Source organism: Furipterus horrens, unplaced genomic scaffold (assembly GCF_987537825.1).
Source record: "Furipterus horrens unplaced genomic scaffold, mFurHor1.1.pri manual_scaffold_11, whole genome shotgun sequence".
NCBI classification, from domain to species: domain Eukaryota; kingdom Metazoa; phylum Chordata; class Mammalia; order Chiroptera; family Furipteridae; genus Furipterus; species Furipterus horrens.
Window position 1 is genome coordinate 67,360,743 of NW_028327181.1, and position 25,447 is coordinate 67,386,189.

A 25,447-nucleotide genomic window follows, 5' to 3' on the forward strand; every position below is an offset into this window, starting at 1 on the left:
ATTGTCTCATTCTTGGAACTAGTTTATATAGTATAACAATATCCTTCAGAATCCAAATAGAAATTCTATTTTTCAGTTGACATAATGATTCTCAAATTTACCTGGAACAGTAAACATGCAGGAATAGCAAATAAAAATGTGTTAAAGAAGAATAGTAGGGTAAGGGAAAGGGAGGAGAGGAGATATGACTAATTTTTACCAGATTTTACACAATACCTTAAAACTTGTTGCAAAATTCAGCACTAGATGAATCAACAGATTAGCAGATGAGCTGGACACTTGGTTAATGGTTAGTGTTTATTGAATAAATAGAATATAAATAGACTCAGAAACTCGGGGGATTTAATATATAATAGAGGTAACATTTCAGATCAGGATGAAAAGCTAAACTATTCACTTAATAGAGTTGGAGCAACTAACTAACCATCAGAAAAAAATAAGGTTAGATTCTTTACACCACATACAAACAAACTCTAGGTGGATTAAAAGCTTGCAGGTAAGAAAAACTGTACAACTATTAGAAGAAAATATTAAATGTTTATAAAACTGTTGGAGTGCAGGTGGTCTAAGTGTGACACCAAAGGATGATTCATAAGCAAAAGAGTCATAGATGTAACTCGTTAAAAATATAAAGTACGTACCCATCAAGAACATTTACTAAAAATTAAAAGAGGTAGGTGTCTTCAGAAGAGGAAAAAGTGGGTGAAGTGCTAGGTTTTTATACGTAATAGATTTAGGAAAATAGATGCTACAAACAGTCACTTTGAATTACGTCTCAAGTTGGCAAAGGTATCCCTGACATAATGCTACCGAATCTCACCGGCAATGCCCTGTTCTGTTTCTTCCCTTTTGGTGCAGGGAAATTTAAAATTTGTAGTGGATGGTGACACGCCTTTTATTGAAAATGGCAAGGTTGTGTCCATCATAGCAGAATTGCTGTCTACCAAGACGGACATGGTTGAAAAAGCCCTTCTTTACCGGACTGTGGCGACTGGACGCGACATCATTGACAAGCAGCACACGGAACAGGAAGCCAGCTACGGCAGGGACGCCTTCGCCAAGGTGGGACTTGACCTCACACCCTCTGGGCCTGCTGTCGATCTCAGTTGCAATTCTAGTGAATTTCTGGGGGGATCTGTTCAGATGTTCCTTGGAAGTAGGTTGAGGCTGTTAGACACTGTAATGATACTTTTGGGGCATCACAGGCTCAATAAAAACCCCAACCATGAGCATCACTGCTGGAAGACGTTCTAAGAACAACAAAGCTGGATGACGCTTACTTTGCGGGCCCCTCGCTTGCACGGGCCCCTCCCATGGCTCTCTGTTTTGCTTCTCTCAGTAACGCTTCTTGGAAGTCCCCTTCAGGTGTCCCAGTGGAGTTCAGATCCATTCTGTTAGTCTGTGTGCCAGTGTATGGTCATGGTTCCATAATGCATTAACTAACCATCCTCCTTCTAAGTCATTCACCTCATGTCCCTTTCTGCCACTGCAAACAATGCTGCAGGCTGGCCCAGTGCCTCTCTCCACACAGACGCCTTTCCTTCAGCTGGAGGGACTCCCAGGAATGAGCTTGCCAGGTCAAAGGACACACTTGTTTCAAACTTTACCTTTGTCTATTTTCTGTGTGGCAGATGTTTTATTTTTTTCAAGTCTAAGATTTTTCTCTTTCGTTGGTTGATTAGGTTGCTTTCTATTCCATGTTTTATTCTTGTAAGTCCCAGCCTTGGTTTTTAGACTTCGGAAGAATTTGGATTTATCTAAGTGCAGTGGAGAGTGGAGGATTTGAAGGTGGGACAAGCACATGGTTTGAATTTTTTAAATGATTACTCTGGCCTCAGTATGGAGAATCTTATGGGGGGAAGGAGAGCTGGGTAGGCAAACCTGGAAGCAAAGAGACCAATTAAGGAGATATTTTAGAACTCCAGGAGACTATGGCAGCTTGGGCTAGGAAAGTAGCAGAGGCAATGGGGAGAAGAGGGTGAGTTGAGACCAGCTGTGTTTGGAAAATAAAATCCACAGGACCTGTTTGGGGAATGATGAAGTCAAGGAGATTCCTTAACATGGTCTGGCTCCAACCTACCTCTCCTGCCTCTTGCCCTATCATATTTCAGCCTCCTTTTTTTACTCCAGCACATCAGGCCCTACAAGTTTTCTTAATCCCCTCCTCCTTCCAGCCGCAGGGCCTCTGCACATGCTGTTTCCTCTGCTTGGGTTGCTCTTCGCTCCCCTCTCACCTGGTAACTCTTACTCACCCTGCTCTCAGCCCACTTTCTCAGAAAGGCCTCCCCTGGCCTCTCTGGACACTAAGCAGGTTGAATTCTCCTCAGAGCCCATGCACCAATCCGTGTGTGTGTGTGTGTGTGTGTGTGTGAACACGTGTGTGATTTTTCCTTCACCTTACTCCCTAAGCTCCTTGGAGAGAGGCCACGTTTATGTTTGCCTAGCTCTGTATCGCCTGCGAACTAAACATAGCAAGTACTCGGCAAATATTCGTTGAATGAAGGAATAAATTCCTAAGTTTCTCTTGCCATTATTCATGGTTAAAAGTAGGGTAGGAACAGTTTTTCAGGTGGGAAGACCAGAGTCCTGACAGGAGCTAAGTTTGAGGTGGCTGGGAGCCATCCAGAGTGTCGCCCGGGCAGCGGGAGCTGGGGGGAGAGGTCTGCCCCGGCTGATACATCTGGGAGTAGCACTGTGTTCCTGCGGTTTAATACTGGGTGATGCAGCTTGGAGAGAGGTGTCGGTGACGATAGCGGACTAGGAGGAATTCCCGCCCCCAGAGGTCGTGTAGGGAGGACCCACCACAGGTCACCTAGGAGGAGCAGCCAATGAAATAAACAGAAAATTAGGGAAGTGTGGTATCCTGACTCCCAGAGAGGAGAAGCTTTCAGGAAGTGAGTGGGACACTCAGTTGAGGAGTGCTGAGTGTCCGAATAAGATGTCCTTACAGCAGGACAAGAAAGCGTCTGTCTCACAGAGATGCTCGGGGTCCGTGATGAGCCACTTCAGTGGAGCAGGGGGCACTAAGTGAAGACTGGAGGGGGTTGCAGAGCCCGGGGAGGTGAGGACACAGGTGGCTGGAGGGGGGCGCCACGGAAAGGTTTTCAAAAGATGTGACGTTGCAGAGCATGTTTGTGCCAGGGTGTGAATGTGTGTTTCTGTGAGGCCTTTGTCTGTGTGTGACTTGGCGTGTGTATCCTTGTGTACTGGATGCATGTTTGATCCTCAGAAAATTTCAGACTCTGGCCTTTGGCCCAGATCTTTATTTAGCATTATAAATCAATATGTTTTTCAAATTTATAGAGCTTTAGTGGAACACAGTTATTAACTCACTTGTTTCCCGCTTTTTATAGTTGATGAGATGACTAACAAAGCAACGAAGTGACTTATAAGGGGAGAGTAGGCAAATTATTGAAATAGCTGGACACAGATTCATACCTGGGGAACGTTGTTGGAATGCAGTATGTGTAGTAACTGATAATAATCTTAAAAATCCAAACTATTTTGTTTTGCATCTACTGTGTTGGGTTTTTTATCAGACAGTCTGCATTTTTATTATTCTGCTTCGGGTAGTAACCTAGGAACCGCTATGCTCACTGGTAAGAAGGACGATAGGAATTTAAAACTCACCACAAACCTAAACATAGACTCATTCCCGAACAGGCAAGAATTTGCAATGTTGTTTTCCTCACAGGCAATATATGAGCGCCTTTTCTGTTGGATTGTGACTCGCATCAATGACATTATTGAGGTCAAGAACTATGACACCACAGTCCATGGGAAAAACACCGTTATCGGCGTCTTGGACATCTATGGCTTTGAGATCTTTGACAACAACAGGTAAACTGGATTAGAAACTTAAACACTGTCGTTTACTTTTTACTTGTTTGAATTTAATGTATTCCTTTTCTCGCAGCTTTGAGCAGTTCTGCATCAATTACTGCAACGAGAAACTGCAGCAGCTGTTCATTCAGCTGGTTCTGAAGCAAGAGCAGGAGGAATACCAGAGGGAGGGGATCCCCTGGAAGCACGTGAGTGGGCCTCCGTGGAAAATGTCTTCATGCCTTTCACAGACTCTTGATACTGTCAAATCTTATCCTTTTTAAAGGTATTTTTAAAAAATCTTTTGGGTATGTGAAACACCAACATTTTAGCCTTTCTCTTTGGGACTCGTAAATACAATTCATTTTCAGGGTTGGTACGTGGGATTTCTCTTAATTTAAAAGAGTCCGTTGGCCCTGGCTGGTGAGACTCAGTTGGTTGGAGCGTCGTCCCATAGACCGAAATGTTGCAGGTTTGATTCCTGGTCAGGGCAGATACCCAGGTTGTGGGTTCTGTCCCTGGTCGGGGCACATACAGGAGGGCGACCAGTTGGTGTTGCCCTCCCTCCCCCTCTGCCTCCCCAGCCTCCCTCCCTCTCTCTAAAAAGCAATGAAAAAATTGTCCTTGAGTGATGATTTTTTTTAAAAAGACTGTTGTTGGAGCCCAGAAAATGCTGTTATAATCAGTAAACTTAACATTTCCACTCCATGGCTGATGCCACGTGGGTTTTGTGGTTCACGCCTGTCTGTTAAGCATTTAGCATCATTTATAAGTTATTCAGAGCAACCACTTTTGCCTTAAACTAGTTAAGCTTTGCTTCCAGATTTAGTTTCTTCTCCTTCCTCCTTTTCTTTTTCTCCTCTTACTCCCCTTTTCTCCTTCTCTACTTTGTAAACTAAATGACATTGTATTGTCTTTAGTTGATGTTATTGCTGCTCTCTGAAATCCTTGCATGAAAACACATTAATTTGATTTCCATTTATTTGCTGTGTGTCACATTTCAGTCACCACTGCTCTTTTCATGGCTCTTCCTAAACTTTAATGTTTGTCAGAGTCACATATCTGGTAATATGTAGCCAGAACGCATATGAACCCAGATATCAGCTAAAAAGCATGACAGACCTCCTGCTCATGATAGAAATGAGACCTAGTAATTTTTCCTTTAAATTTGTATTTTAAACAATTTCAAGAACAGACTTGAAAAATGCAAAAACTTCTGAGTCTCCATAAGTTTCTGTTTTTATAAAACTGTGTTTGTCCTCTTGTCAAATAGTATAGACAATAAAAATAAAGTCAGTGTTTGTTTTGTGATATTCAACATTATAGCAGTGAAAAAACTATTTGAAAGACTGTGTTTAAGTTACTTTTATATTCCTTTCCACCTTCCTATTTTCTGTCTCCTCTCATTCAGAAAAAAGGAGGCCATGGTAGCTTTCCTGCCTCAAATTGCATCTTTGCCTTTCATCATGTGTTAAGCATTAGAATACCATAAAAATTTTGTTCAAGTATATTAGTATAAATTTTACCTATTTACAAATAAACCAAAGTGTGCTATTACTTTATAATAGGACTACCTACAATTCAGTTTAAGGAATAAACTCTTATAGCATATTTAAGATGTAATTTGATTCAATAAAGTTTATAAGGTCTGTCCAGAAGGTAGCCAGCCATGTAATATGAAAGATAGAAACATAAGATACAAGAGACATTTTACATAGGACAATGACACCGCAGTCCCCTTCAAAGTAGGCACCTTGAGACCTCACACAGTTCTCCCAGTCACCATCAGTTGTCCCCATAGTATTTTCCTGAATCTCATCAACGGTCTGAAATCTCTTCCCTGTCAGAGGCAATTTTAGTTTTGGGAAAAGGCAGGAGTCGCAGGGTACCAAATCTGGACTGTAGTGGGGCAGAGCGACCTGGGTGATTTGATGTTTTGCCAAAAAGCTCTGCAAGAGACGTGATGCATGTGTGGGCACATTGTTGTGATGAAGCTGCCAGTCACCAGTTGCCCACAGCTCCGGCCTTCTGAACCATCCATAGTTTCCACAGAGATGTTCAAGCTTAACACAGAATTTGATGCATATTCATTGCTCTACTCACTCATTTTGAATGCAGTGGCCACACAGTGCAATGCTTACCCAATGGCATCTACAGCCCCCACTGACTAGTACAGTGAAGTCGTCATTGTTCATGAATGCGTATTCCAGGCCGCTTTCTGTGGCTGTCAGTTTGCATCGATGTCACCCAAACCATTATTGTTATGTTAACAATGGCTGGACTTTTTCCAGACAGATCTTGTTGTATATGCAGTTTTCTTGGAATGAATATGTTGTATAATATAATACACAATTATAACTGAGGCATAGATTTTTCTAGCAAATTTAATCATAAAACTTGTTATTCAGATGTGATTCAGAGATACTGGTCAGAAATATCCTTTAATAATCAGAGTATCAAATTCCACAGACATAGTTGATAAATGGAAAAGTCAACAATTGCAATAGGCTGTTTCAGACATCTGAAAAAAGAATAAAAGCACTAAACATGCAAAAATTTTAGCAAAACAAACCAAGATGTATGTGTCCTAGAGGGAACGGAAGGCTAACTCCAAGGTAACAGTTACTGCTCCCCCCAAATTAGAATCACTGTTCTGAGCAAGTATTTCTTTGAAAACTTTAGTATTCTGAACACAGTAATTAATTCTTTTTCTTAATGGAAATTTTGAATATATAAGAGCAGAGATCATAATGTAATAAACTCAGTCTACCCATCACAGCTATCAGTGGATTGCCAGTCTTGTGTCATCTGTACCCACCCCCACCCCCAGATCGTTTTGACCCAGATCTCCAACTGTGACGTGACAGTAATGTGATGTATTTCATCTGTAAATATTTCAGTGTGTTTCTCTAGAAGTTAAACACTTTTACAAGAACCATAACCACAATACCATTATCACACCTAAAAAGTTAACAGTAATTCCTTAATAAAATATCCAGTCAGTTTTCACACTTTACATTTCTTATTTATCTTAGAGGGTTTTTGTTTTGTTTTGTTTTGTTTTTACAGTGTGTTTGAATTTGGATCCACATGAGGTTCCTGTGCTATGAATGGTTGATAGGTCTCTCACGTATCTATAGATTTTCTCCTCTGTGTCTGTCTTGTCTGTCTGTCTGTCTGTCTTTCCTTATAATCTTTTGTTAAAAAGAATGGGTCATTTGTTCTGTGGTGTTTCCCATAGTCTGTATTTTCCTAATCAGATTCCTGAGGTGTCATCAAATATGTTTCTCTGGTTTGTTTGTTTGTCCTTGGTTGTTAGATATAGAGTATTGGCTGGTTTCAGGACCAGTGTTTTTCTGCCAGTGGTGTGTGAACTTTGACCAGAAGGCTCATATGCCTGGTTGTCTAATTGATTCAGTTTCAGAAGCTTTGGTGCTGTGGTTTGCAGGACATTTTTAGCTGTTGAGAACTTGACTGTCAGACACAAAGCTGCTTGATTTGGAGTAGGCCAGGGAGGTCCAAAGCCCATCCCATCACATCTCAGCTTGCCCCCTGGATCCCCTCAGAAACGTCCTGGAGATGCCATGAGTGCTGAAAGAAACTGGTGTGGAAACCACTACTTTTAGCAACATAAAAGTTATGAACTAAGTGAATCCCTTTTGGTTTATATAACTGGAATTTTAGGGAACTTACTTCCTTTGTCCCTGGGACGAAAGACTTAGTCTCTAATATCCATGGTCCCGAAGTCTAAAATTTCAGCTATTAATTTATATAGAGTTCTAGCTTTTTGAGTATTTTAAGGATATTTTTCCAAAGATGGAAATAACTTTTCTCCCTAATTAGAAATGTAATAAATGCCACAGTGAAGGTAAATATGTAGACCAGGACTTCTCTATCTCTGTACTACTGACATTTCAGACCAGGTAAATCTTTGCTGTGAACCTGTTCTGTGCTTCGCAGGATATTGAGCAACATCCCACTGGATGCCAGGAAGAATTTGCTAGTCATGACCATTAAAAATGTCAGCAGACATTGCCAAATGTCCCCTGGGGGTGTAAGGCACCCTCTGTTGAGAACAAACCAAGAAAGTTAAAAAAGAAAGTAAAAGCCGACCAGTTTGAGATTTTCAGTCCATAGAATACAGAAGAGAACTTGGAAGACTAGGAACGGAACTGAAAACCCCAGACAAATAACTGGCATGAGTCCTTGATTTTAAATAGCACAGAGCAGGAATGCATGAGATACTTTGTCTATTATGAGTTTATAGATCTTATGAAGGTAATAGGGACAACTCTCAGCTTAGGGGCCTCCTAAATGAGATGGGACACATTAACACACAAGATGAAAATGTACAATAAGAAGCTGCCCATCTTCAAATGAACTGCAGCTCTCCTGAGCCAGGCTCGTGTGTGTTCTGCGTCTGGCAGTGTCCCGCAGGACATCAGAATAAACAGGCGTCGGAGCGCATTTTTGTATAGACCTTGTGTATATTGAAGTTGCCAGAAAGCCAGAGGTTATTCATAACTTTATTCACCTCATGGAAGTAAATGAAAAATGTATTCTTATCTCTTATCAATTCTTACATCTCATAATTAAAATTTTTATGATATACCCTGGGAAAGCATCAAAACTCTATTACACCCTTATATCCTTGTTAACTTTGGGAAACTGGAGGAGATTTGGATTTTAGTCTAGGCCTGTAAAACTGAACATGCAAGTTCTGCATCATACCTTCACTTCACATTATATATCAATTATACCTTGAAGGGTACTGGTAGGTATTTAGTAGAATCTGGGTCTTGTGGTTACTGGCGAACAGGCTGGGGACTGAGACAGAAGGAGGCGGGCAGGTGCAGGCTGAAGCCCGATGCGTGCCGAGGCACTGTCATTTCGTGGGCCCGGGTCTCTGCTCCCTTGGGCATTGCTTCTTTGCTGTGGCCTGCAGATTGACTACTTCAACAACCAGATCATCGTGGACCTCGTGGAGCAGCAGCACAAAGGGATCATCGCAATCCTCGACGACGCCTGCATGAATGTCGGCAAGGTCACCGACGAAATGTTCCTTGAAGCGCTTAACAGTAAACTGGGCAAACACGGGCATTTTTCCAGCCGGAAGGTAACATATGTAATGAGATCTTCCTCTCATTTTCATCCATAAGCTTCTCCTCATCATTTGACAGATCTTGGTGACTTTATATGTTAAGTTACAGGAGGGTCCACTCAACTGAGAAAGAAAGGCCATGAACATTCATTCAGTGAGTTACTGCCGTGGGTAAATTCTGCCTTCTCTGGTTTATAGGATGACAAAATCGACAAAACTCATAATATCCAGGAGAGGGAGCTCCAGGCTGCTCAACTGACTGTAAATAGGAAAAATGAACAAGATTCTTTAAAAAGCATGATGTCATTTATAACCAATAGGTACACAGTCCTTGTTCACATGCTAGAATTTTGCTCCTGCATCTGATAATTCTGGCACTGAAAATAGCTTTCGTCCTTGACTTTTTACTGTAGTCCTCAGTTATAAAATGTAGTACATGTGCTTTGCCAGACAGTGTGACTTTCTTAAAAACAGAGAAATTCTAGCTGTAATTCTAGTTGTGACAATGAGTTTCCTTCAAATACCTGGGTATTCTCTAACTTCCCTATTTTTCGCATTCTAAACACGTTGTCAACAGATCACATTTCTGAATAGCTGATGGCACTTGTGGTTATCAGAACCTTTGTGCCGTGCCTCGCATGTAGTATGCTATTAACATTTGTCCTAGGAGGGGTACGCCATTGTCCCCAAGTGTTTCTTACAAATACAGGCTGGTCCAGCAACCATAAGCTGAAGGTAGAACAGTTCCCATACTTCTTCACTTCCATGAAAAAGGGACAGACATTTTTGCTCCTCCATAATTCCATGCAAATCTGTGATGCCCTGCCATTTTCAGCACGAATAAATCTATTCTCTAACTTTGTCCCCTTTGAAATTATGTAATCATAATGGGAAGATTCCACAATTAATTAGATAAAGCACAACCACCAGATATAAATCACTTGCTAATATTTATTTTAGGACAGTTTGTTTCTAAAATATTCTCCTTCGTCTGTTGCTGAGAGTTGACTTGTAGCTCTGCTACAAGTTGGCTTTCAGATACTGCAGTCTAATCTTGGACCTTAGGGTTCTGGTGAGTTATTTCCTTTCATTATTCCCCATTTTAATGCAAATACTTCCTAAGTGCCTCACATTCTTCAAGTACAATCCTGGATGCTGGAGACAGCAGTAGAAGTTAGAAGCAACCTAAATAATTTAGAATGATGCTTTTAGAGATGGCATGATTACATGGGCAGATGTCCTGTTTTTGAGGGATAGGTTAAAAATGTCCTTTGTAATCACAGTTCAGGTTTTGGAGACTCGCCTAGAATTGTGCCTGCCAGATGATAGACAATCAGTGTTTGTCACATTTGGATTGAATTGGTCACCATCGTACCAAATAAATCTTACAGAATATTGAATTTTAAATTATAACATGCAAGGCTCATTTAAATAAATAAATGCAACTCTCACATGAGAAATCACCTCATTTTGATATGTTTCACCTTGGCCATTTATATACCTGAATTAAATTTGTCAACCAAGTATTTTGAAATACAATCTCATTCTCAAGGTAGCAACTGTGCATAATACATTTAAGTAGTTGCTGCTGATTTTATAGGAGATATTGAACAGTAATTAATCTGTAGAAATGGGGTTTTCTTTCTTCTTTTTTTTTTTTTTTTTTTTTAATATGGGAGCCCAAATTTTGCTGACTCTCAGAGCAGGCGGCTGCTTCCTCCAGCATCACCCCCGAGACAAGCACTCAGATGGGAGATTTTAAAGTGTTTTCTTTCCTGGGAGTTTTGCCTAATGAAGGAAAGACATGAAATAACCAAGCTGTCAGGATATTTTCAGCGCTATGAATCTTTCTGTTAAGTTATGCTATTATTCTGTATTTTAAGCCAGGTCTTACCATTTGCTACTGGTAATTGATTAGCTAGAGTATTGGCATGTTAAATAAGAGGTTTCTGGCTTGTAACATTTATTTAGGCACTAAATTGTTTCTATGCTTTAAGCTATGAAGAGGCAGGAAAATGATCTAATGAACCATAAAATTACTATTTAAAGAATTATTAACATACAAAATTAAATGATAAATGCATAACTATTATTATCTTTTAAAATATAGAGCTTACCACCTTCTGTGTTCAGAGCAGTTAAGACTTTGCAGTATCCAAATGTAAGACTATTTAATTAGTATAGACATCTCTTGGGTCCTTCTCCTTTGAGGGTTTTATAAATAAATAGGTTTTATAAAAATGGTTAATAAGAGAAGAAAAGAGAATTCAAATATTTTGGAGAACGCTCTGTATGTTATTTGATCTCCGTAGTTTGTTTAACCTCAAAACAATTCTCTGAGATGTGATTATTAAAGGGGACAGAGCAAGTAGATGGCAGAGCCAAGAGCTGAACCTTGGAAGTCTGACTTCTAATTTCCTGTCTGACTCTATTCACTTGTTGGGTAAATAGACTAATTATTCCTCCAACGATCTAGATACTGGCATAGATCCCACCGTCCTGGTTAGGATTATTTGTTATCGAACACTACAGCCTAGGTGGTTTTTGTGCAGAACTGCACTCCATGTTTTATGGAGTCTTAGGCATCTGCCTTAGATCCTACAGGCTCTCAAGGGGTCCTTCTCAGGGCAGACAAGGTTTAGATGCTACTGTGACAAGGAAAATTGCAGAAAGTTTGGAGACCACCAGGGCTGTATAAAAACTGTCTTCCTCCTCAGTGAGAAAGAGCTTCAGAAGGTTGACCTCTATGAAATGACAGACCTGAACTGGAGTCCCAGCTTAGCGAAAGGCAGGTGAGCCAGGCTATTGTGTGCACAGGAAGCACAGGCATTGCATTCAGACCCAATAATCCCCCCCAGAGCTACCACTCACTAGTTACGTGACCTTCTGCCAATTGCCTAACCTCTTCGAGCCTTAGTTTCCCTGTGTGAACAAGAGAGCTCGTAATATTTACTTCAACTATCCATTGTGAGGATTGACTGAGATGTATGTTCCCCAGGCAGCAAGCCTGAGCTCGGTGTGGCCCTCCGTAGGTGGACATGGAGAAAGAAACCGGTAGGCAGCAGCCAAGGGGAAGGTGTCACAGACGCTGGAGGTCCGTTCCCTCGCAGGGACCCAGACTGCTTTCTCCTTCTGGCTCTCCCACCCCCTACACACTGCCCTTCTCTCCATCCAGCTAGAGCGAGGGGAAAGGAGAGTGCAGAGGAGGCTCACCCCTTCTGACCAGCTTTGCCCTGGAACAGCCCCCTCTCTCTTCCACTCTCCTTCCGTGGCCAGAACTTGGTCGCTTGGCCACACTCAGCTGCAGGGCTGCTGTGTGAGTTTCTGGTGAACGCTCACAGTCTTTACCACGCAAGCAAAATATTTAAATCAAGCCCCCGACAGTGTGATTTCAGTCATGACGACAGCATGATTTGTAACATTTTTTCATCTTATATGGAATTGGAATGTATTTTTAGGAAAGTGAAAATGGCTGTTTCCAAAATAATCTCCTTCTTGATTTCTCAGCTCTGTGCCTCAGACAAAATCCTGGAATTTGATCGAGATTTCCGAATTCGACATTACGCGGGGGATGTAGTGTGAGTATCTTACTTTGGTACCTCATGTGACAGTTTGCATGCAACCTCACTTCAGAAAGTATAACCAGAGAAGAATATAAGTTCTTTCCTATTCATTTTATATACCTCTTTTAATCTTTCACTTTTAAAAAGAAGTTGGCATCATTTCATTCATTCCTTGCTTTTCAAGCATTTGTTGAGCACATACTACGTGGCCATGCACGGTTCCTGGCATAGTCGGCAGTCAGTCAAAGTCAACTAAGGGATAAACACATCAGGGAACCATGTTAAGAGCTGGAATGGAACAGTAAATGAGAGGGGCCTTTCCCTGAAGAAGCTAACAGTTTAGTAGAGGATATAAGCAGATACATGATAAGTCACTATAAAGAAGAATGAATGGAAGGGTTAAACTAGAGGTGAAAACACTGAGGAGTAATAATTAACCGAGATGGGCAGTATAGAGAAGTCTTGCTGGAGGAACTGATACCCAAGTTGAGTCCTAAAAGTAGAAGAGGAGGGAGAAGAGAAGGTGTTCCAAGCAGGAGGGATGGCAGACACACAGGCCTGAGATGAGAGTCATCGCTGTATGGGAAGAACTGCAAATAATTGGGTAACTATAAGCAAAAACCAGTTTTGCCATATTATTTTTCAAATATGACTTGAAAAGTGAAATTTGCATGAGCCATATTTTCTGATTATAATAAAAGTAGAAATTGATAAGAAAATATAACTAAAAATTATAACTATCGTAGTGTTTTAGTCTCTTAGAGCTGCTGTAAGAAATTACCTTAAATTGATGGCTTAAAGCAAGAAAAATTGATGCTTTCACAGCTTAGGTGGCCAGAAGTTTTAAATCTAGGTGACAGCAAGACCACACTCTGAAGGCTCTGGAGAAGAGCCTTTTCTAGCTTTTCTGGCAGCTGCAGCCACTCCTTGGCTTGTGGCCCCATCACTCCAGTCTCTGCCTCTGCGGTCACATTGCCTCCTCCTCCTCTTGGGAGTGTTAAATCTCCTCTTCCTTTATCCCAAAACTACACTTGTGATGGCATTTAGAGCCTACCTGGGTAATGCAGTACAAGCTTCTCCTCTCATGACCCTTCATACAATCACATCTTTCACCAGATAAGGTTAACATTCATAGGTAATGGGAATTTTATGTGGATGCTTTTCAAGAGGGCGTTTTTCAGCCTGCTATACTTAGTATGCTTTGACTGTCCACCGGACACTGCTCCTTGTCTTATTGTTTAAAGAGCCCTCTTATTCCTTCTTCCTATTTTTTCTACATTAGGAATTCTGTTCATATTCATAAAACCCATTATAAGAAGAGATGAAACATAACAAAAAAGCAAATGATGATCTCTAAATGCTGAAAAGACATTTGGAGAGATTTTAATAGCTGTTCCTGATTTAAATTAAAACTCTAATATCATAAAATAATATGGCTCAAAATTATCACCCCGTCTGTCCAACGAGCCATTAGTGCTGGTATGGCACCATTTCCCACTTTTGCTGGTCGTGCTCCCAGGTTCCAGAATACTGGTGAGGGAAGACCCAGCATTGCAAAGATACCTCCCACTAAAAACCCAGGCCTCACTTACAGGGTCCTTTCATCCAGCTCAAAATGGCAGAGCCGGACAGAGGCCACCTAGGCCAGCCCTTTTGCTTTACAGTTGCTGAAACTTACACGGAGTGTATGAAACTCATGCCCAAGGCCACACAGCATGTTTATGAAAAGCTGAGACAACAACTAGGTTCCCAACTCCCAGAATTCTAGCCGACCTCTTTGAGTGTATTCAGTGCCTCAGACTTCCCCTTCTCTCCTTAAGCCCTCCAATCCTTTTCTAGATTTCTATTGGGCATCTTCTATGTGCACAGTACTTTATAAAGTATGGTCCCTGCCCACAGAGAGCCGTCCATGTCAGATGCATACATGCTTCCATGGCTGTGTGTGTGTTTGTCTCTGCACATAAATCTGTAGATCATCTGTATAAATAATTACACACATACATATACACACATTTGCATACATACATTGATACAATAAAAGGTGGTTTAAATAATTGCCGTATGAATTGTTGTCAGAATTCAGAATAAGGAAATGACTTAAGACTTCTAGCTGTATGATAAACCCAGAAAGGCTGATGCTGCCTTGAGTCCTTGGATGCTAGGAATTATTTTTATAGGAACAAGTGAGAAGAGTGCTAAAAATAGCAACTAGCCCCTTTTGACAGGAGAGAATCCTTTTTTGTAGCATAGACAAGTAGAAATGCCTGGAAAAAATAGATTGGAATCAAATCATAATGAATCTTAACGGCCAAAAATAAGGACTTTGAAGTTTGAATTTTATGGATTAGACAATAGATTGAGTCAGGTGACTTCAAGGGTTTGCTCAAAAATGACTCGAAGGTATTAAGAAGAAGACCTAGGGTAAGGGAGGCAAGGACATAATTTTAGACTAGTGACCTTAAAGTGCCCGTGGGCAGCACAGCCTGAAGGACTGCCTTGTAGAATTAAATATGTAAGGCTGAGGCATCGGCCAGGGGTCGGAGTGAGACCCCATGCTGGTCACTGCAGCAGAGCAGCTCCCACTCGTTCCCTCCCTTCTCACCAACCGCTGGGTTTCAAGACCTTACTCATCTCCCTCCCTCCAAACCGTGAACGCTGGCCTTGTTTTCTCTCAAGAATGCTGTGCATGGCCCTGCTTCATTCCTTCCTCATTCCCTTCCCATGTGTGATCTGCCCTCCTGTCTCTCCTCTGCTTACCCAGCTCTTACCGTCCTCTGCAGTTCTCCTTGGGTTCTTTTACCCGACCCCGAGCACCTGAGCAAACCTTAGGCAAGCCACTTGACCTCCCTGCAGATGAGACTGTTAGTTCCTGTATGTCGCTGTTTTGCTTTTATCTTAGGAATGCTGGATGGTAAATACAGCTGTCTGTATTTTAGAAGTCATCTTCTTGAGGTAAGCAGTTAAACGAGTAGAAAATGATCTTACCCATAATAATGGTAATGATGTTTGCTCTCCTTTTAAGGAATAGAAATAATATCCCCTCTATTTCAAAGGTAAATTTGAGATTCCTTAACACAGAACATGAAGAACAGAATCAGCCTTATAGATTGATTGCATAATTAATAGTGGAAGGGCATGTAGATTTCTAGAAAAGCTTAAATGTGGTTCTTGCTTGTTAAGTAATGCACATTTTTCTGTTTTTTCTTCTATTAGCTATTCTGTCGTTGGTTTTATTGACAAAAATAAAGACACTTTATTTCAAGATTTCAAGCGCCTCATGTATAACAGGTAGGATTAAATTTTATTATCTTTATAGTAAACTCTGACCATATTGCACAGTATAGATGCACATGATTATCCTTATGTGACAATATTAAGATTTTCTGGTAAATTTTCTAGTTCTGCTTGATCACCCTTAATGAATAAGATTTACTTTATGATTATAAGAACTATAAATATAGGACAGGGACCTGCTATTAATATGATTTTCCTTGATCTCCCTTGGGTTGCCTCGGTTTCTGTTTACTGTTGCCGTCTTTCTGGCACCCCCTACCAGTGTGCTCAGGAGTCGCCAGCTAGGCCACTGGCGAAGGGAGGGTGTCCGATAACCTCTGGCCCAGCTGGAACCTTTACTCACTCAGGCTCGCACTGCAGTGTCTTTGCCTCCGACTGAGAGAACCCTCTAACATCAGAGTGGCATCTCTCATCAATGATGATAGATCCTGAGTGGACAGAATCTTCTCACAGTCCAAGAAAATGTGAAAAAGCTATGGCAAAATAAAACAAAGCAAAGCATTGAAAGTTCAAACTCAGCATGATACTTTGGAGAGAAGGCCCATGAAGAAAAAAGGATTCTTAGCCAGCTGCTTCTTTTGAATTAGAGAACTGTCGTCACTCATTCTCAGGTCTTCTCAGTCAGCTGGTCAGTAGATCATCAAAAAATATTGCGCGCCTCTGGGCCACGCGTCCTTCCATGCTGTGGGCTACAGCTGTGGAAAAATCGGAGACGAAGTCCCTGCCTTCCTGCGTGTTATAGTCTAGTGGCGGTGAGAGCCCATAAACAAGAAAACAACGAACTTTCAGTTCGTGACAAGTGCGGTGGGGAAAAAGAAAGTAGATAGAAGATTAAAGGGTGCGGGCAAGGAAGGGCAGGGTGGTCAGAAAGGGCTTCTTAAAAGAGGTGGCATTGGAGCAGAGACCTGAATGAGGGGAGGTAGCGGGCCATGAGCAGCGAGGGGACGAGCGCTTCAGGGAGAGAGAGCTGCTGGTGCCCGGGCGCTGTACTGAGCATGAGTCTGCGAGTGCTGAAGACAGCAAGGTCATTGTGGCTTTAAAGGAGAGAGGTGGAGAGAGTGATAAGGAAGAATTTAGAGAGGTCAGCAGGGCCTGGGTTGTGAAGAGTCTGTGAGGCAAAGTAAGGAGGAAGTGTGGAGGAAGCCGTTGGAATTAATGATACAGTGTGGTTTATATGTTGGAGAAATCGCTAGGGCCACTTTGTGAAGTACGTGGTGTTAAGGGCACGAGTAGACGGGGGAGGCCAGTAGGAGGCCGGCCGAGTCATCCCCGCCAAGCCCTGGATGGTCGTGGCAGAGACGATGAAAAGCAGGCACAGTGGATGGTGTCCGGTAAAAAGAGCCAACAGGATTTGCTGATGGATAGGACGTGTGATGTGAGAGAAAACAGAAATCAAAGACAGGGTCTGAGCAGTGGGCAAGGGATGCTTGTGGGGAAGACAACGGGGGGAGCTAACTTGGGGGGCAAGGAAACCAAGAGTTTTGTTTTGGGTCGTTTATGCCAGAGGTACATATTGGACGTCCAGTTGAAAATGTCAAACAGGCAGTTGCATGTATGCATCTGGAGCTCGGAGTAAAGGTGGGAGTAGAAAGATAAATTCATTGATGGTATGTAATGCTGTAAGACTGGGTGAGATTTGGAGTGAATATAGATTTCAAAATAAAAGAGAGAAGAGGTCAAAAGAAGAATCCCTGACACACTCCAACATTTAGAGTAAAGAAAGAAAGGAGGAAGTAGCAAAGGAAATTGAAAGCGCGCCAGTGAGGTAGGAAGAAAACCTGGAATCTGGTGTCACAGAGGCCAAGCCAAGAAAAAATGCTTCAAGAAGAAAAAATGATAAACTGTCAAAAATTCATCCAAAGCAGAGTGATGTGAGGACCAAGATTAACCATTGGATTTGCTAACATGAAGGTCAGTGGGACTCTGGAGCACCCTGGTCTCAGTAGAGTTGTGAAGACTAATGTGTGGTTGAAGTGGGCTCAAGGGACCCCAGGAAATTAGAATGTGGGGACATTGTGTTTAAACAATTCTTTCAAGAAGTTTTGCCATAAATTGGTTCATCTGTGTGGATGCCACCAAGAATGATGATGGAGCTGTCATCACTAGAAAGTAGTTAGAGAGAGCCCTGGCCAGGTGGCTCAGCTTGGTTGGAGCATCGTCCTATACACCAGAAGGTTGTGGGTTCGATTCCCAGTCAGGGCACATATCTAGGTTACAGGTTCAATCCTTGGTCAGGGCTTGTAAGATAGACCACCGATCAATGTTTCTCTCTGTCTGTCTCACTCTCCCTGCCTCTTTCTCTCTCTCTCTAAAATAAGTAAACATATCCTTAGGTGAGGATTAAAAGAAAACAGAGAGAAAGTTACAGAGACATTGAATGGGAGAAGGAATCCACATAAGAGCTGGTTGTGGTGGAAAGGGACTTCCAGAAGGGAGTTTCAGAGGGACAAATGACAGAGTCTGGCATTGCTCTGTGTTGAAATGTCAAAAACCCAAGTTGGAAAAATGGCCTTTGTTGGCCAGTGGCAATGTCAGGGTTTGTTGCTAGGGGAAGAAGACAGACACGCCATGTACCAAGAGACTGCGCCTGGTGACATTTGTTACCTTTGTGAATGTGTCATGGCCCAGAGGGTCAGCTCACTGAGAACAGCCTCACCTTCCAGTGGTGGATTCATGTGACCCCAAGCTCACAGGACAAATGGAGATGCAAAGCAGCCTGTGGACTGATTTCCAGAGAAAAATCTAACAGTCATATGGAGCGGAACACTTGCATTGGTATGACAAGCTATGCACTCCTATGGGAAACTAGGAAAGTCAAGTAGCAGTGAGAATTCTAGTTTATTAATTGACAGTGAAAAATATTACCCATAAAATCCAAAATGCTTAATTGCTTGGTAAGCATGGAATCAGAACTAAGGAACCTAGATAAATCCAATAATTAAATGCATCAAGCTAAGATGAATTCACTTCAAAAACAGGGATGATCTTGCCAAAGGTGTAAAAAGATTAGAACTCCGCTGACTCTAATGTACTGTATTTATCTCCATAATGGGAAAGGCCTTGCCAGTGGGGTAGGAAGACTTACAATTGTTTGGGCTAAAACCATCCTCCTAGATGGTGTTTGGTTGGGCTCCCTTTACCTTTGGACACTTCAATGTCTTCATGGCTAAATACCCTCCCACATTTCTTTAAAATTTTATTTATTTATTTTTAGAGAGAGGGGAAGGGAGGGAGAAAGAGAGGGAGAGAAACATCAATGTGTGGTTGCCTCTTGCACACCCCCAACTGGGGACCTGGACTGCCACCCAGGCAGGGGCCCTAACCAGGAACCGGACTGGTGACTATTTGGTTCACAGTGCAGTGCTCATTCCACTGAACCACACTAGTCCCAGGACACCTCCCAAATTTCAGTCCTTTCTTTCTTTGTATGTATTTAAAGAGTAATCCTTGGCTCTCTAGTTCTGTAAACCTTCAGAGTATACATACATGTTGGTGTGAGTGTGTGTGTATGTCAATGAAAGGAGGAAGAAAGCAAGCAGGTGGCAGGCCAGGTACACAGACTTCATTCACCAACATTGCCTTGTTAGGCAGCTAAGTCCTGCCGTATCTGTTATACATCCTGGGTTTTGGGATAACTGAGTTTCCCTTTCAAGGAAAGGGTTCCTTTATTTTATCTATCTATTTTTTGAGCTATCAGTAGCAGTGCTTTTATTTTATTTTTTAATTTTATTTTTCAATTACAGTTTACACTCAATATTATTTTTTATTGTTTCATGTGTACAGCATAGTGGTTAGATAATCATATACTTTACCAAGTGTTTCCCTGATATTTCCAGTACCCACCTAGCACCATGCATAGTGATTATGCTATTGACTGTATTCCCTATACTGTACTTTATAGCCCTGCGACTGTTTCATAACTAGGAATCTGTACTTCTTGATCTGCGAATCTTTTTCACCCAGCCCTCCAATGCTCCTCCCCTCTGGCAACCATCAGCCTATTCTCCGTGTCTGTGAGCCTGTTTCAGTTTTGTTTGTTCTTTTGTATTGCTCTTTAGATTCTACATATAAGTGAAATCATGTGATATTTGTCTTTCTCTGACTTATTTCACTTAGCATAGTACCCTCTGGGTCCATCCATGCAAGTGGTAAGATTTCGTTCTTTTTTATGGCTGAGTAATATTCCATTTTATGTATGTACCACAGTTCTTTAATCAGCTCATTTATTGATGGACACGAGTTGCTTTCATATCTTGGCTATTATAAATAATACTACAGTGAACATAGGGGTACATATATTTTTTTTGAATTAGTGTTTGGAGTTTCTTTGGATATAAACCTGGAAGTGGAATCACAGGGTTATAAAGCAGTTCCATTTTCAATTTTTTGAGGACCCTCCATCGTATTTTCTACAGCTGTTGCACCCGTCTACATTCCCAGCAGCAGTGCACAAGGGTTTCCAGAAATGGCTTCCTTTAAATGTTTGAAAACTATTTTGTTAATATCACATTCATGACTTAGTGACTTAAAAGTTATTTCTCCTTAAAATGATTGTATGTGCCTATTTTGATTCGTTATGTATCAATTCTGCTGTTTAATAATATAATAATAAACATTGTATTTCCTTCATTTTCAACACCCCTCCCCAAACCATTTACAAGGTAGTACAGGAATAGTCTCTAAAAATGGACAACAGGGAGTCAGGTGGTATTTGGGGTAGGAATTGTATAGACCAAAAGCCAGTGATTTTGCGTCAGAATTTTCAAAGTACTCGTGCTCTGCTTTCAGGAAATTGTCTTCAGTCGGTGCCAGGGAGGCATCCCAGCACCGTGTGCCCTAAATGTTGAGAACCACTACCTTCAATTCTCTCTCTGCTAAAGATGAGAGTGGAAAAGTTAAGGAAAAACAGTGTGCATTTATATGGTTATTTTTATTGATATGTGTGTCATTAGGAAACTATGGAATAAAACTGGAAAGTAAAACAGCTGGGTCCATAAGCCACAGAGCATTGCATACTTTATCGCCACTTTCGATGGCGGTTGGCACGGCTTGCTGGCGATGGTGAGGGTTAGAATGTGACTCTGTCTTCATTCAGAGACCCCGTAAATCTTCACCTCACCGTTTATCTTCTTGGCTCTTTTGTCATGCATTCTGGCATTTTGCAGCAATTATTTTGAGCCTCTATATACAGAAATTTACTAGGTGTTTGGGAAACCAATTCAGTTTTCTCAATGTTATACTAGGGGAAGAAAAGTGAGCAAAATGATGGCAGTAGTAAACACAATTAGCAAAAAGTGTCCATGTTAATTGTTTTCCCAATAAAAAAATATATATATATACAGGAGAGAAGGTTCTAGCAAGCCAGCAGCATTTCAAGTTTCAATTTCTTTAAAATCAAAAGCTCCCAAAATGAAACAGGAAGAATATCAGAGTTGAGACCACCACACATGTTTTAAAAAATACCCCCGCAGAGCCAGATAATGACTATCTAATTTGTAACCTGAACACTGGCCTGAAGTGCACTTTGGGAACTGGATTGCGCCAGCCTTAGTGTCACATCAATAACATGCGGTGACGGCCAGCACTACCTAGAAATGTGCTCATAAATCAGCTGCAGTCGAGGGAATCACCAGAAGACAATGCGAACGTGATTGTTTTATATTCCTATCTGTATCTCAAGAAAGGCCTGGCTTTCTGTACAGTTACCTATTCTGTATGAATTTTTGTTTCAGTCAGAACATGCTTTCACGTCGATGTTTCCTACCATAGCATTGAGAATCATTTTCCTACTAGCCATTTTCCCTCGTTCTTTTAACTACCACCAAAACCATTTCACTGTATGTATGTGTTGTAACACCCCATGTTCGTTATTTGAGGGTCCTAGGTCATAGTAATACAGATGTCGCTCTAAAGAAGTTTAAAGAGTTTTTTTAATATAGTGTAGTTTGGACACATCTGTCAGCATAATTTTCTGGGTGGAATTGTTTTATCAGTTAGGCCTTATGAGCTCAGTCTGCAGTCCAATCGTGCCTCCCAGGATAACAGTTCAGCAAGACTGCTTAGCAGTTCTTTTTCAGTCTACTTGAATTGCTCTTTCTGTGCTTCTCAGTTCAAATCCTGTGCTGAAGAATATGTGGCCCGAAGGCAAACTGAGCATTACAGAGGTGACCAAGCGACCTCTGACCGCCGCCACCTTATTTAAGAATTCTATGATTGCTTTAGTAGACAACCTTACATCAAAGGTAATTATTTTCTTTTCTAAATGTCCATGTTAATTCTTAGATTACCTCTTGATATATGATGTAGAGAATGTCTGTATAATTTGTTTTTTAGGTAATCATAGTAAATTAAATTGACAAATATGTATTTAAAGTGAATGTTATGATAGAATTTTTGTTCTGTTTTTTAGGTAATTATAGTAAATCAGATTGAAGAATATATATTTTAAAGTGAATGTTACAATAGAATTTTTATTCCTTTTTGTTGTTAACATGGCTGAGTGAAACAGTTGTTTGTGTCCCAGAATAAAAAAAAAAAAAAAAAAACCTTTTAATTTGGACTTTTTATCCTACTGTTGTTGTCAAGGAAAAAGTCCTAGTAACAATGTGTGTGTGTGTGTGTGTGTGTGTGTGTGTGTGTGTGGCATATGCTTGACAAAAATGAACTTTAGCCCTGTGCTGATGACAAGGGCTGGCTTGAAAAATAACCTTGGAGATAATGCACCATCTGTGTATCAGCTGAATACAAAATGATCTACTAGAGTTTTAAGATTAAGTTTGGTACTTAAGTATTGTCCTTAGGCTGTTTTATTTTTTGTTTTTGTTTTTTGGTTTTTCATTAGGCTGTTTTAAATAGTTGAAATCAAAAGATGTAGTATTGACAGTCACTTCTGCGTTTTATTGTTCCTTTGAGGTCTAACATAGTTTGATAACTTTAGTCTCTTGTTTTTTTCCTCAAAGAACAAATTTTTACTCCTAACTGCTGCTGCTAACAAGTTTGATAAATTAGCAGTCTCGTTCTTTTTAGTTCTTTCATTTTTATCTTTCTCTTCTGGTGCTTTTCCTGTGTATTTTCTTCTTCATTATTATCTTTTTTAAAAAAAATATCAACTTCCTCTCTAAGAATTTAAATCTATACCATTTCTGGTTACTTCACTGTGGATAAATTAGTCAAATGCCACAAGAACGTGTGTGTTCAGTAGCTTTCTTTTTCCTTTTCATCAAAATTCTTTGGCCTCAAGTAACAACAAATAAGCACAATTTATTGGTTTGTGTAACCAAACCTCCAGAAAGGGGGTGCAGGGAAGGGCCCTGGCACCAAAGACTAGAATTCATTAGGGCTCTTCCTCTTGTCTCTCCGCTTCTGTCTGCACATCAGCTTCACCCGCTCACCCAGCGAGGGGAAGGTGAGCCTAACAAGAAGGCACGTGACACAAGAAATACTGTAGAGTGGAACACAGAAGTTTATAAAATATATACTTACAAAATATGTTATTTGTAAAGATAGTGTTTATAAAACGTATCATTTATAAGTATATTGTTTATAACTTAGATTTATTTAATTAACTAGAAAAGAATCACTTTTCTAAAATGTGTATTTTTTTTAAATACTAGAACCCCCTATAGTTATGTATCAGAGGTTGCTTTTGCTGCTAATAAAAGAGACCTCCAAGTTAGCAGCTTAAACTTGAGAGGCATTTATTTCTCTGTCCTGTAAATGCAGCATAGAAGAACAATCTCAGGACTGGTGTAGCAGCTCTAAGGTGATTAGGGACCCAGGTCCCATCTGTCTTTCTGCTCTACCATCCTAGTGCTTGTCAGGCGTCCTCCTGGTCCGAGGCAGCACCTGGAGCTTCTTCCCTTCTAAGGAGACTTCCGGGCAGCCTCCCACAGCACCGCAGCCACACCTCGAGGGCTGTACCTCGTCGCCCGGGAAGCTGGGAAGTGCCCTGTCATTCTAGTCAGCAGTACACCCAGCTGGGAATAAATATTCTGTTTCAAAATAGGAAAAAGGTACTGGATATGAGATAGGCAGCTAGCCTAACAGCCTTTGGTCCAGCTTCCAGTCTGTACGTTCACAGCGGTGGGGGAAGGAGGGCGGGAGCAGGGGCAGCAGGAGAATATGGACAGCAGACAGCCGGAAGATGCGTGGGGCAGAAACAAAGGGAAAATATTGATGACATTTAGAAAATACAAAATAAAGTGATGGAAATGTAAATAATTGCTACTCCCGGTAACTGTAATCAAACTAAACAGATTAGATAGGTGGAAAATCCACCTAAGGAGAGACCTAATTAATCCTATGCAGAAAGGTTATAAACAGAGAGGTAGATAACAACACAACAAACCCCCACTCCGCCCCCCACAAAAAAAAATTTGATTAAAAGCAAAATTAATGTGAGGGAACATAGAACTTAAGAAAAAAAGTGTTAACACAGATTAAGAGACTAATAATAAAATGAAAATACTCAGGACAAGAAAGCTACAGTAATCCCTCTCTATATCGCGGTTCACTTATCGCGGACTCACTATAAAGCGGGATTTTAAAAAATATTATATTTAGTTATTTATCGCGGATTTTTCACTATATCGCGGGATTTTGCGGTACTGCACACGAATGTTGTTAAAGTTACGTACGTTTAAGAATGTAGAATAAATGTAAGGTTCCTACTTTGCGGAGGGATCTAGAACGTAATACCTACGATAGGTGAGGGAATACTGTATTTTGAACTAGGTACTTAATAACATAGCCATGATTATACATGAACTCTATAAAGCAAAAAAAGCTGAAATTTTTTCAAGGAAAAATTGACAAGTACACAATCCTAGTGGGAGATTTTAAACCAAAGCTATCAGAAACTTATAGATCAAGCAGACAAAAACCTTAGTAACAATGCAGGTGCTTTGAAAAACAGATTTAAACTTTTATCTAATAGATCAAAAAAACTCTGTACCCAGAGCATAGGAAATATACATTCCTTTCAAGTCGTCGTCGTCGTCGGCAGCCGTCCGTCTCGAGAGACGATGGTGTAGCTTCTTAAGAGTCTATCTGCACCGCCGAGAATGGCTGTGCAGTCCGACTTGGGAGTGACACGGTATCTGTCTCCTCCCGTGTTGAATCGACATCTTGCGATGACGCTGGAGTGTCCTCTCCAGTGAAGCTGAAGCTACAGAGCCTGGGCAGGGTGATATGGAGGGTCTGCTGTTGCCCATGCAGCAGACCCCCCCTCTCTTCGCAGCTGAAGGGTCCAAGGGAAAGACGGAGTCAATACAGCTTGGCTTCAGGTGCGCCGCAGGAGTTGCCGGTGTTGACTACAACGTCAAACCGCCTTAGGGACTCCGGCTCCGGATTTTCTGTCGGGCTTTACTCCCTTAGCCTTTCCCCTGAAGAGGTATGCCGCAAGGCAGCGGAGGTTTTTTGGAGTCAGAGTTTTCCTTCTCTGATGTGCCCTGACTGGAAGATCGAACCAGCGACACTTAGCTCGCAGGCCGACGCTCAATCCACTGAGCCAAACCAGCCAGGGCTTCCTTTCAAGTATACATGGAACATTTACAAGATTGACCACAGGCTAGACCACAAAGGAGGTCGTAACCATTTTAAGAAATGTATATGCAAATACACTCTCCATCCTCATTGCAAGTAAAATAAAAATAAAGATTTAAAAATT

At 41.2% G+C, this 25,447-nt stretch overlaps 1 protein-coding gene across 1 annotated transcript in view; it reads left to right on the forward strand.

The window, feature by feature from the left end:
* Positions 1-25,447, forward strand: part of MYO1D (myosin ID) — a 301,572-nt gene that overhangs the window by 91,229 nt on the left and 184,896 nt on the right. Inside the window, exons 8-14 of the mRNA XM_090257605.1 lie at positions 859-1,062; positions 3,695-3,840; positions 3,917-4,031; positions 8,768-8,938; positions 12,431-12,501; positions 15,700-15,774; positions 21,890-22,022. Coding sequence (XP_090113731.1) covers positions 859-1,062; positions 3,695-3,840; positions 3,917-4,031; positions 8,768-8,938; positions 12,431-12,501; positions 15,700-15,774; positions 21,890-22,022 — 915 coding nt within the window. The remainder of the gene's footprint in view (positions 1-858; positions 1,063-3,694; positions 3,841-3,916; positions 4,032-8,767; positions 8,939-12,430; positions 12,502-15,699; positions 15,775-21,889; positions 22,023-25,447) is intronic.